At 41.2% G+C, this 13,618-nt stretch overlaps 1 protein-coding gene across 4 annotated transcripts in view; it reads right to left on the minus strand.

Annotated features, from left to right (window-relative positions):
* Positions 1-2,345: 2,345 nt before the first annotated feature.
* The window catches only part of LOC125435375 (inositol 1,4,5-triphosphate receptor associated 2-like), a 28,375-nt gene continuing 17,102 nt past the window's right edge, over positions 2,346-13,618 (minus strand). Inside the window, exons 7-12 of one of the 4 annotated variants that reach the window (XM_048501576.1) lie at positions 12,259-12,308; positions 9,142-9,192; positions 6,442-6,521; positions 5,283-5,420; positions 4,530-4,652; positions 2,346-3,219 (exon numbers count right to left, since the gene is read on the minus strand). In XM_048501576.1, the coding sequence (XP_048357533.1) occupies positions 3,060-3,219; positions 4,530-4,652; positions 5,283-5,420; positions 6,442-6,521; positions 9,142-9,192; positions 12,259-12,308 (602 nt within the window). In that variant the 3' untranslated portion in view covers positions 2,346-3,059. Of the gene's footprint in view, positions 3,220-4,529; positions 4,653-5,282; positions 5,421-6,441; positions 6,525-9,141; positions 9,193-12,258; positions 12,309-13,618 lie in introns of all 4 variants that reach the window. The other 3 variants (XM_048501566.1, XM_048501587.1, XM_048501582.1) reach the window with 3 other exon arrangements.

A 13,618-nucleotide genomic window follows, 5' to 3' on the forward strand; every position in this document is an offset into this window, starting at 1 on the left:
CTCCCTTTAAGGTGGATTTAAAAGGAGAATCTGGGCTTCCTAGTTTAAACACCATTGAAAGTGATGCTGTTTGGGGGTGGATTCCAGCATCGTTTAAACTAGGGAGCCCAGATTCTCCTTTTAAATCCACCTTAAAGGGAGAATCTGGGGTCCCCAGTTTAAATAACATTGAAAGTGCTGGGGGGACTGGATACAACACCATAAAATGTTTTCATAACAGTAATAAAACATTTTGAAAACATTTTCCAAAAATTATTTCTGCTGTGTGGCATGACCCATTGCTGTGTTCAGATTTGTGAGTTGGGGCATGTTCTATAATGTGATGGTGACTTTGAAACGACCTGGTGGAAAAAAATCATTGTTTGGTCACGGTGGGGAGGGTGGCCGCTCATGGGGGGGCATCAAACCCAGGTTTTGCCCAGGGCTCCAGTTTGCCTAGGTACGCCTCTGTCTGGCACATTTTTATTCCAAGGGGTTCAGGTTACAGTATGTGGCTCTTCTTGCCTCCATTTTATATGTACAACAATCCCCTTAGGTAGGCTAGACCGTGAGTGACTGGCTCAAGGTCATCCTGTGAGCTCAGTGGGAATTTGAATCCCAGTCTGACTAGTTATTTACTATACCAAACTGGGTCTCTTAGCATGTCATATGCCTTCCACCTGCAAGTACAGGCTAGCTGTTCCAGCTCCCTTTTATTTGGCTGTGCTAGTTATCTTTCCTGTGAAAGATTTTACATTTATTGACTTTGTTTTTCAAACAGACTGATGGCCTTTGTTGAGCCAAGGCACTAAACCATTCAGGGTGGGGTGTTATACCTCCCTCTGTATACAAAACATAATATGTGTGTGGGGGGGGGGAGGAGATGCACTTAACACAACTATGTATTTGAGCACACTGAAGTGCAAGCTCTCCAGTCTCCCCCAGACACTGTTGGAAGAAGGTGAATAGTATTTGCAGGAATCATCAGTGACTCTGAAAGCCCTTGTTGACTCTGTGAGGGATTTCTCACCATTCTTTTCACACATCTTTTCCTGAAGGAATGTCACACGGAGTAACTTCATAGTTCTGAATCTTATTGCCCAGCTTACTTTGTAGCTAATTAATAAATAATGCACCATTGTGACTTTCAGCCATTGGGAAGTTTATTTTTTATGGAAGACAAGCATTTAATGAACTAAACAGAGTTTGGTGCTCTTCAGTTTAGGGGGAAAAGGATGACTAAAGGGTGGGCATAGTGGTGGTTTTTAAAATGATGCATTGAGCAGACAAGTGGATTTTTCTCCCTCTCTGATAATATTAGAACTCAGGGACACCCACTGAAGCTTATGGACAATGGGTTCAGGACAGACAAAAGGAAATACTTGTTTACTCAACTAGTCATTACATTGCAGAATTCACTGCCAGTGGATGTAATGGTGACCACTAGCCTGAATGGCTTTAGAAGAGAAGAAGAAGAGTTTGGATTTATATCCCCCCTTTCTCTCCTGTAGGAGACTCAAAGGGGCTTAAAATCTCCTTTCCCTTCCCCCCTCACAACAACCACCCTGTGAGGTGGGTGGGGCTGAGAGAGCTCCGAAAAGCTGTGACTAGCCCAAGGTCACCCAGCTGGCAGGTGTGGGAGTGCGCAGGCTAATCTGAATTTCCCAGATAAGCCTCCACAACTCAAGCGGCAGAGCTGGGAATCAAACCCGGTTCCTCTAGATCAGAGTGCACCTGCTCTTAGCCACTACGCCACTGCTGCTCCTTTAAACAGGGATTGGGCAGATTTGTGGAGAAGAGGTCTATTAGTAACTACGTGCCACAGGGACTAAAGGGAATTTTCACATTCAAAGGCAGACAGCCTCTGAATATTGGTGCCTGGAGGAAAAACAACATCAGAGGGCCTTGATCTCTGTGCCCTGCTTCTTTCCCCTCCAGACTGACTGTGAAACCCCCCAGCCCTGGATCAGCCCTCCAGGCTGTGTGAAACCAGATACTGAACTAGGTAGACCACTGGGCTGATCCAGAAGGAATGTTCTTATGTTAAAAATTCATCATTCAGCTTCACGTCATAATCCAAGGAATCATGTTTTGCTTGCATGGGGTCCCAATTCAAGCCCCAACTTCTCCATTTATAAGATCTCAGGTAACTAGAAAACATTCCTTCTGCCATAGATCCTGGAGAGCTGCAGCAGTCTGAGTAGACAATACTGACTTGATCTGACCCTGTGTAAAGCAACTTCATGTGTTTGACTTTATAGTCTGGGGAATTGATTTTTCCTTGTTGGGTCCTGTCAGCCAGGACCCAAGGATTTTCTTTGTTGAGCCCTTTCTCCTCCTTCCTTTTTATAAACTGACCCTATGCATACTTATTCAGAGTTGTTTTATTGTGTTCAGTGAATTTATTCCCACATGTGTAGATGGATCATACCCTTAGTGACAAAAGTAACCATTTTTACACTTGTCTCAAGTTCCTGTGCTGGTGAAGAATCTGCAGCATGAGTTTGTACAGTTCACTGTATTACAACAGCAAAGCAGTAATGTGTAACTGCATAAAATATTCTGCATGATTTAAAAAGCATTTCAAGGTTCCACCAATGAAGACAGCAAATCAACAAACTCCTACCCAAAAAATACACAATAAAGCTACATTTTCAAGAACATCCTTTTTAACAAAGGACATGATAAGGAGACATAAACCCTACAACCCAAGTAAAGCTGCAGTATGGACAAGCATTTCATTACTACATACTTGCCATTTTGCAATAACTGGGGGGTATTTAACACCCAAAAGACTGGAGAAACATCTTGATTATCTCTCTGTGCAGAATTTTAAGCACTCTCTTAGGCTCACCATAGATATTCATTGGATTTCTGTTGAAACAAAGAACAGAGTTCTAAATTCAATACTGTCCATGGCTATTTGTAGGGTTCTCCAGAGCTTCTCATGCTAGTCCACCAATCCAGGAAAGGGCTGATAACACAACAATACCTTCCTTTTCCTATTTTTATTTCTGATATGTAAACCATTTGTGACTCGGTGCAAAGTTCCAACACAGTTCATTCTGTTCCTCCTGCACCTAAAAATTAGAGGATGAAAATGGATGTTGCTTCTGTATCTCTATGATTCGGATCAGGACAAGGCAAACAATTCCCAGAAAGAACAGCCAAAACAAAATCCAGTAGTATGTGGGCATAGAGAACCAGGCTCTGCAAAGCTCCATTTTAGATCCTTTGGACCTGCCAAAATAAATTAGATAATGGTCATCTATTGCCATCTGTTATCTAGCCTTCCTTAAAATGTGGAAATCTGGACAGAGACCAAAATCCAAAGTATTTAAAAAACCGTTCCACTATTTATAAGCTTTGTCCTCAGTGCCTGAAGCCCTTATAAGACTGTGTGTATACTGTCCAAATAAATCTTCTGGATTCTGCATCCTGTATAATTATATATTTGTGTAGGTTTATACAAATATGCATTCAAACATCAACTACTCAAAATCCAAAATGAAAATGCCTTTATTCACTATGTTTTGTTTGTTGTAGCATTTTCCTCCTAGCTTGGCTCACATATCAGTATCAGAGCCTGGCAGGGAGAAAAATAATTTCACGTATGAGAATGCAATGAGAAAGATACAAGAAGAACAAAGTTTACTTCTCTGTTACTGGACACTTCAGTTCCCTTTAAAAATAGACCCTCTCCATCAGCCAGTGAATGTTTGAATGCATATTTGTATACATGAATGAGTAAAATTGTGTAAGCACCTAAATATTCTGCTCATTGTTACTGTTTATGCCTTCCACTTGTACTCTTGGGTTGTCAAATGTCTCACTTTACCTGTTATGCAAATGAGAAATTTAAATGTTTATAAACCAGGGATACTTTCTCCTGACATTTTGCAAGGGAGTGATAGATACAATTGGTTTTACAGTGGGGATTAAAGGTTGAAATTGATTTCTCATGACAATTAGTAGAACCCTCCCCAAATGTATATAGTAAAGGAAATAAAAAGAAAGGATATTCGAACAAAATTAAAAATAAATTTAAAATGTATGTGTATATTTAAAATGTATGTGTATATCTTGAATTATGTATCATTTTGTGTGCCACAAACATTGAATCTTTATCCTCTGGCCACTGGAAATCTTACTGAAGTATTATTTAAAAAGAATTAAGGCTGATCTCTATTTCAGCCCAACTCTTTGCCTTCACGGGAATGTGTATTACAGAAGGTTAGAAAAATCCATCCTTGCTGTCATGAGTCTACAACCATGTCAAAAGAGAGTATCTCTCTCAGCATCTACTCTTCTCAAACAAGTGTCTTCTGCCATGACTTACAAAGTTACAGCGCCATCCTAGGTAGGGTTGGGCCCTTGTTAATGCATTGTAATGGTGTAACTCTGCTTTGGATGACACTGCTAGTGACCTTATTTTAAAATACTTAGATTGTAAGTATGCTACGTGTCAAAAGTAGAGTAGGATTCTTTTCACTCATACCACGTTCACTGGGTTCATACTGTGGCCCAAGGAGATATTAATATTTGCTCACATGAGTGCATTCTGCTCCAATTCCTCATTTTCTTCACCAAGGTCCTCACTGTCTGATTCCGCAATGGACTCTTCCTTATCAGTCTTGCCAACAGTACTTCTCTTCTGAAATTCTGTTTCCTTCCTTGGAAGAAAAGCAGCAGAGATTCCTCATTTCTAAGTGAACCCTGGAAAAAGGCATGTGGTATAACTAAGTATGGAATCCATCTCTGGTGATGCCAGATGGTACTTTAGAGGAATCAAAGGCAGCCTCTCCAACCAAGTGACACATCTGCCTCTGTGGCGATTTGTCCCCAGCTGCTGACATTTTCAGAGGTCAAAGAGGCTTCAGGAAGAAGGAGACGATGAGGAACAATTTGGGGAAAGGTGGTGGGATCCAACTGATTTCCCCAAGTTTGGGGATAGGCCTGAGACAGAGAGAGGCAGAGACTGCCTTGCTTCATGGTTTCACATTTCATGCAGCAACCATCTTCTTTCTGTGAGCACACAGGCATAATGCCCTTCAGCAAACAAGTAGTATGTGAATGACAGAGGGCGTTTTTAAAAACTTTGTGTTCATGGGCAGGCTGTGGCCAATTGAGTAACATGTGGCTCTTACTCATACTGAACATGTTTGCTGCAGGAAACGTCAATGTACTGTGTAAAGAGTAAAACCAAGAAACAGCAGCTGAGAAACTTGTATCTTGGGTTCATCTCCTAAAAAGTGTTTTAGAATGCAAATTAATCTTTTTGTTTTCCCCAGGATACCTCTTACCCCTCTGTGCAGTGGTTTCCATCCATGCCAAACTCAATGTTGTTTGGCCCATGATGACTCTGGTGTGAGGGACTGGAAGATATTTTGTGCAGGATAAAGTAACTATCATCAGAATTCTCCTGGAGGCAGTGCAATTGTCTGCAGGAGAAAGCAAAGGCAACTAAGCTGGGGGAGCAAGAAAGTTGATTATCTAAGTTTGTGTGAAGCTTGAGAACAAACTAAGAATCTCTTCCATTGCCTCCCCTTAAACCTCCTTAAATCAGATCAAAAGTGGTTTGCAAAAGTGCAGAGAAATGACAGGGAAAACACAGAAAGACAACAAATAGAAAAGGAAGGTGTGAGGAGCCTCAGAGTAAAAATGGTGCAGGTCCGCACCCAAACCGTAGGGGAAACTTGTGTGAAGTTCCTAGATCACAACCAGAACACCCTCTGAAACTACATTTTCTGTTAGCATTATAGTAATGCTAGCCTTTTTTCAGTGTCACTTGGACATTCTCTGATCCACTCACATTTACAAAACAAGCGACTGATTTAAAGAGATCTGGTTCATTTAAAGAGCTAGAATGTGCATAGGAATGGATGAGAGATGGGAGAGAACAACCCAAGAAGGACAAAGTAGCACTGGCAAAGCGTCCCTGCGCCTAGTGAGATCTATAATAGAGGCAAGAAGCAAAGCCCAGGAAACTGGTTGCAAAGAAACGTTAGCTAACTTGCATTAGGCTTCTTTGAAGGCCTTATGCAAGTTATGCAAGAAGGCTCTTTGAAGGGATTGATGACAGAACTCCAATTTGTCTGTTTTGCTGCACCAAGAGAGACAAAACATCGAGTGACCATCAGAAGAAATGGTGGAAAAGTAGGAGGGAAAGAAATGAAGGAACACGTAAGTCACCAGCCTCTCCTCTGTACCAGGTGTGGCCATAGTGCTATGCTAGTTCACACCTGAAAAGATAATACTGCAGTTTCATGTAAGTTAAATGACTTACCAGCAATCAGCTTTTAGTAAAGCAATGGAAGGACATCAAGGAAAACACTGACATGCAATGCTTTGGGAACAATATCACCTGGATTCTGAAAATTCCATGTGTGAACAAAGAGTGTCAATAATGGAGGAAAAGGCTAGATACAGTTTCTTTATTTTCTTGCATCAAGCTACCCCTACCTTTCTGGGTTCTTCTCTGCCACTGGTGTTGTCTGGACTGCTTCCCTCTCAGAGCCTCGCTCACTTGGAGGAATGTGAAACTGCTGCAAAACAACAACAACCCAGAGGAAGATTGTGATCAAAAAGAACTCTGTGTTCGTGTCTTCTCTCTTGCTTCTGTTGTGAAGCTCTGCCTTCCACCTGATGATGCATCAGCCCTGCCTGCAATACTGCCAGCCAGCCAGAGAAGCCTGCATTGGCCACTGGAAGAACTGCAAGCCTGACCGGGTGAGCTGTGGCCTGCAACTCCCTATGTGGAACACCTGCAACGGGATGGGGCCTGGCATTTCTTCAACAGCAGCAGCAGCCCAAGGCAGGCCGAAGGGTGGTGGCATAAGGGCTCTGCCCATTGTAGGCCCCTTTGGGGGCAGGTTCCTTCTTCCCATCCGAGTTGGGAATGTGGACTTAGTGGGATTTATGGGCAGGTGGCTGGGCTTGGCAGACGTAGTGAGGTTATACTGTTAGTGTTTAATTTTTTTAGCTTTGTTTTAGCTCGTGGGATTTGGGAGTTAGCTCGGCTGCTGATGGGTCAACCTGGCTGGTTGCATAGAACTCCGGCCTTGAAAGAACTGCACTGGCTCCCTATTCGCTATCAGGTCCAATTCAAGGTATTGACAATCATATTAAAAACCCTACATATGACTTGGGTCCCACCTACCTAAAGGAGTGCCTACGCCCATATGAGCTGGCCCGTGACTGAGGTCAAGTGGGGAGGCCCTCCTAGTGATCCCTTCTGCTGCCAAGGTGTGGCGGGAGGGCTTTTTCTGTGGCAGGCCCCAAGCTGTGGAACAGCCTCCCTGCAGATTTTTTGCCAGGCGCCGACACTTTTTATGATGGTTTTTAAAGTTTTGTGTTTTAATGGGGCTTTTAATCCCATGATGAAAGCCACCCTGGGACTTTGGTGTAGGGTGGGGTATAAATTGAACAAATAAATAAATCAAAAACTGTCACAAAGAGGAATGGAGCATGAACAGGTAGTTACTGCAGTATTTCTCACAACATTTACTATTTTTGCAAGGACTGATAGGGACTGAAAAACCACAGCAGTCTTATTTGACTTTTTCTAGCCTTCTAGCCTTTACGGAACAAACTTTGAGAACCTGAGTAATGAAAGAAAATTCCAAATGCATCATCTTGTAAAATCTTAGAGACTGGGGATGATTCATGATTGATGATCCTCTGTGGTTGGCATTACTGCCAAGACTTTTAGTAATCGCCGTTACTCCAAAACCTCACTGGATGGCTGAAATGGGCCCTTATTACTAGAAATGGTCTACTTTAATGAAAAGCCACACAGTGCAAAGTCAGATAAATGGGATCACATGAAAATGTTTCCCAATGAATGCAGAAACAAAGCATGATCTGTGTACCTGCCAAAAAGGGGCTTGGACTTTTGTTCTCTGATTACATTTGTGACTTTTTACATAACACTGTTTTCATTCCTGAAGATGATGAAGTAGAGACCCTCTGACTTCTCAGCCCATGGATGAGAAGAATAGACAGTTTAAGATACATTAAGATATGCTGAGGCTTACATAAATTTTGAGAGGCCCAATTGCATTACTAAAAAAACCACCCTTCATAGTTTTGTTTTGTTTTTGCATTCAGAGGCCCCTCATAAGCTGAAGTCCCAACCCATAGTTTACTCAGTTTATGCATAAATACAGCTCTGATGACAGGAACCACCATGACTGTTTAATACCCCAGTTATTAAAACAGCATCCACTGCATCCAAAGTAGCCATTGGGACCCCTAACAGTGTCAGCCTTGACTGTGGTGCAGTACAATATGAAACACTGGCCAAAGGAATAAATAGCATCAATACGCCCCAAATGTTTCATCTACTTATAATGTTGTAATCGATCCATTATAAATAAGACATAGTATTATAATTATAACAAATTAGAAATGTACTTCTTAGGGGGAAAAAAACCTTTCTTTCCTTTTTAAAACATATAGAAGTTTCTTTTTTCCTAAGACACAGTTTTGTTTTTGTTTTTTAACAAAGCAGATGTTTTTTAATTATGTAGTTATAGAGAATAATAAAGTACGGCTCGCTGTACGCTAGTCAGTTGGAGTGGAAGCCGGGGAGGAGGAGGGAGAGGGAGTAGTGGGAGGAGAAGAGGGGAAGTGATATGGTGGGTACTTAATTATGACAAATGTGATAAATATACATGAATTATTTTTTCTCCTTGAGAATACCCACGGAGTTGATTTAATGTATAGTATAATTATTGTATCATTTTTTTCTCTAACTAAGCTATACTTGTATGTTTGAAATTTCCTCCTCTTGTATTTCTTTTTGAAATTGAGCAATAAAAACAATATAAAAAAATACGCCACAAATCATCACAGCCTGTTTTTTTTTTTCAGACAACCTCTGACTCGATGCACAGTGGGAACTATATTTCACTGGAAATTAAGGAACTCAATTTGGATAATTTTCCCAAGATGAACTGCAATGGCATTTAGAAAGATACACACTTCATACTGACAAACAGAACTCTTCATAGCAAACACAAAGAAATTATGGTAGATTTAAGATTTGTGAACACATTCAAAACTGTGACATGTATGGCATGAGAAACACATATGATCAATTGGCATATGGAAAGTCATTATACTTCAGTGTAATGCAACCAGGTAGGTATGTTCCCTTACCATCACCTGTTTGGGAACAACTGCAATGCTGATTCGCCGACGAACTGATCCCTAGGGTACAAAAGAGAGTCCCAGTTAGGGTTCTCTATCATGCAGTTGCATTTAAATCCCACCTATCCTCTATTTTGTTCTCACAGCAACCTGGTGACGTAGTTTTGTCTGAGAAAGAGAATCACTAATACCAAGTTACCCAATGAACTTTATAGCTGAGGAAGGATTTGAACTTGGGTCTCCCAGAGTCTATTATATCACATTAACTTTTACCTTCTATGGCCCCTACTCCAAGCATCCATACCCATGGTTACCAACTAATTTTTTACAGGGACCGTAGTTTAAAGTAAGTGTGGGTGAAAGCGACAATATTGACCTTGCTAGACTAATGGTCTGACTAAGTATAAGGCAGCTTTCCATATTTATGTGTGCGTGTGCATGCTATATGCTGGTGACCCAGTTTAAAAGTGACATTGGCTGTACAAGTAAGATACTTGTTTGTTACATGCTCATCATTGTGTTTAAATAGGGCCTGGAATATGAACAAAGACTGTTTGTACCTCACTGCCAAATGTTACTCTTTTTTTTCTTTTAATTCCTAATGTTTCTTCCTCTGGTTTTGGTAACATTTTCCCCTTAATTTTCCCTCCACTGTTTTCCTAAGCACTTTTACTACAATGTTCTTTTTTTAAAAATCTGTTTCTGAGCCAGCCTCCCACGAGCTTTCTCCATCCCAACAAACGCTTATCCATGCCCCTGTTACCGCCAGGAAAATATGAAAAATATTTTCCTGAGCCTATCGCCTGAACTACACTGGTTAAGGACCAGAGCAAAAAGACCAGTATTGTCCAAAAGCCTCCATAAGGCCTGGAAAGGACTTGTATATGTGATTGTGCCAATGTTTTACATGGTTTCCCATCTTGCTTTTATTCCTTTTAGGATTTAAATGTAAGCCCCTCAGTGTTGAATTTATTTGTCTGCCCAATGTTTAGGCTTATATCTTAGCTAGGTTTTTCAGTTGATTTCAGGTTTGTTAATGCTAGGCTAGGATATTTCGCTTATGCTCTTTTATAGTAAGTTCGTTAAATTAGGAAATGTTATTGTTGATATTTGTATCTGTTAGTAAAAGTAATAGCTTGTAGCAGCTGATATTAAGACCCAAGGAAGCTAGTCTTGGAATTCAGTTTGGGCCAACACCCGGTAAATCTCTTTAGCAAAAACAAAGACCCCTTTGGAATTACAAATTGAATCTGATGGCGGCACCTCAGATATCCCAGCCGTTGAAGAACGTGCCAAGATTGCCATTGGACCATTTGAACTTTCTTTTGTTGCGAGACTGAGGTGTGGGAGCCTCAGGACATAGCTCAAGGAAGCAGCCCATCTGATAACCAGATACCTGGATGCGTTAACAGCCTCACCCAGTTTTATGAATGGACACTCTCCGCTCTCCGTTTCAGCAATATCGTAAAGTCTCGCGGGAAGACGCCTGACAGCGAGATCTCATGGTCCCATTCACAAAGTTGTAATTGTACCTTTTCTTTTATGTGTTGATGTTTTCTTTATTGTTGTAAGGTAAGGGACCTGTCCCCTTACCTGCCCCTTTTGCCACTTTGTTCTGTGTGTATAAAAGTTCTTGCGCTTGACTACGAGAGCGCGATTCCCCTGCCTGAGCTTTAGCAACCACTTCCGAATAAAATACTTTGCTTTTGAAGAACACCAGCTTCCTGCGCCTCACTACGTTGCCTGAGCTGAAATCACTTACTGTTACCCGAGCAGCAGCGGTAATACCTCCATGACCCAACTTTTTCTTCAGCCATTTTCTCCTCTTTGCCCAAAGGGATTTAAATATATATATATATATATATATATATCTTTGTCATATTGCATTGCCAATGTAATGTTAGGGTGCAGACACAAGGCAGGTTGATGGTATCAGGTTTGAAAATTTCATACCAAATGAGTAATGTAATGTTAAGGTGAAGATACACTGTGTCCACAGTTAGGAGCCAGTAAAATTGACAAGGGAAATTGGTTCTGCAGGAGAAAATTAACAAGGGACTGCCATAGTAATGGTTGTGTATCACTGCAGCTCTAATTTGGTTGAAAAAAGTGGTTCTTTGCAGGGATGGGCTACATGTTTCTGTTCCTTCAATTAATGATGCCTGCTTCAGTAGGGGTTTTTTTTGAGGGGAGCTTCCTTTGGCGGGGGTAATTCTCAAAGATAGAAATGGAGGCTGAGACTTTTTTAAATTTGCTGCTTCAGTGTAACTGCCCAGTAACACTAGGACACCTGAGCAAAAGGAAGAAGGGGAGGGTTGTTCTTCTGCATCAAGGATGACATCCCACCACCATTAGGAATAATACACTTTCAGCAGTAGCATATGGAATAAATGCAACTGGGGAGACAATGGGTAAAACAACAGGGGGGAATTGAGGTACATGGAATGATTTCACAGAAAATGTTTCTCAGACATAAAGTCTGACTACTGGGAAAATCTGTGGTAAACTGTGCATATGGAAAAGACCCATGTGCCTTTGTCATATAATAATAGTAAAGGGTTTTTATTAAGGGAGGGATGTATGAGGGACCAAATGGAAAATTTGGGAGGGAGTGGGGGGCTGGTCCTTGGCCCCCACTTACCTAATGCTAAGAAGACACAGCTCCCATTGCCGTTTCCAACGGCACCCTGCAACTGTTGTCAAGGAGTAGCTGTTTCTTTGTCTCAATAACAAGATGGCACTTCAGCTAGAAATGTTCATGAACTCTTGTAGAAATATCAATGAAGCACTACAGCAGTGGTGGGATTCAGCTGGTTTGCACTGGGTTGGGAAGAACCAGTAGATAATTTTTTGCTCCCCAAATCAATCCAAAAAACATTTGGGGAATTTCGACTGAGCACTGAAAGCCAGCTCAGAAATGAATTTAAAAATTGTAGTTAACTTGGAGAAAACAGAAAAATAGAGAACACATTTTGAAAACCAAACTCAGGAAAATAAGCAGAAATTTTGAAAAAATGAGGCATTTGATTACATGAAATGATATAAACTTCTCATGCAGAAGAAGCCATTGATGGATTACAATACCAGCATTAAAGAACAACTAAGGCATAGACATTCCCCCTTTACCTGTTGAAATGTTCGTATTGGAAGATGTTTCAATCTCTGTTCACCACTGTCTAAGAAAACAGACAAATCATCAATACCTGTAATGTCATTATGCTTTAACAAAACAAAAAGATATGGTCAAGTCAGTGCTTTTCAGTTTTCCTTAGAATGCACACAAATAAAATATTTCTGTCTCCTGAATCATTTTTTAATTTATTGTCCCCCACATCTACAGGTGTCCAAAGATGGGCCCTACCTATGCATTTCTTATCCCGATTCTAAAGCTGATTCAACTATTATGCAACAACAGTAATAACAAAATGGAAACATGCCAGGGTATCTTAACCAATTTTGGCTATCACATGACAGCTGCATGTTCCTCCACTTGGAGATGGGCACACCATCTTCACACCTCTGTATGCCTGAGCATCAAAATATGCATGCACAGGTGAGAAACATAACTGCTATTTAAAAATGTGAATGCGACTGCCAGAACAGATGCTGTTTCCTACAGCCAAATCTCAAGTTCAGAAATCTATTTTAGAAATCTATCTCATCACCTAACCCTCAATGTAATTATTTGGAAAGTAAATGATGAATAGTTTATTGGGATAGAAATATCTCAGGGTTAACGGGATCCTATCAAAATCTGAACTTGAATGTTAAAACCAGGTCATCCCACTCCCAGATTGACCCCAGAACATTTCACAGGACTTCATGCTTATTGTGGAACAAATCCAGATGCACACCAGCTCTTTTTTCTTTGCAACCACAGCGTGCAGACAGAACCAGCTTTAACCCCCGCCACACCCCCTCGCACAATGTTAAAGATTGTACTGCCAATGATATTTGTTACATTTTTATCCCACCCTCCCTCTGGGGAAATCAGGACAGAATGAATGGTCCCGCCCCCACCCCCCACCCCCGCAACACACACACTTCATTTTCTTCTCACAACCACTATACAATTAGGATAGGTCGAGAGAGTAACTGGCTCAACCGTTGAGTGGGGGCTTGCATTTGGGTCATCATAATTCAGAACCAATACTCTGCTGACTACTGTATCACACTGGCAGGGGAGGCAAGGCGGAAAACATTTTGCTGGCAGCAGTTGAATAAAGTGTAGACAGAGTTTATTTCTTCTCTGTTCACCAGGCTCTTGGCTTTAGTCCCTTTGTTTGCAGCTTGAAGCTTTGAAATAAGCTAGATCAATGGATTCAGGACCATCTCAAAATTTGGAATATTCTTGTTTATTTGCTTGTTTTGCTTAATTAAATTGTGTTCTGTAAGCCACTGTGGATCCAGGGGGCTTTCCCCATGTGCTTTTTTTCATCAGTTCTGGCCCCATACTGCTTCAATTCATTCCCTGATTTCTCCACAT

The sequence above is a fragment of the Sphaerodactylus townsendi genome, linkage group LG01 (genome assembly GCF_021028975.2).
Source record: "Sphaerodactylus townsendi isolate TG3544 linkage group LG01, MPM_Stown_v2.3, whole genome shotgun sequence".
NCBI classification, from domain to species: domain Eukaryota; kingdom Metazoa; phylum Chordata; class Lepidosauria; order Squamata; family Sphaerodactylidae; genus Sphaerodactylus; species Sphaerodactylus townsendi.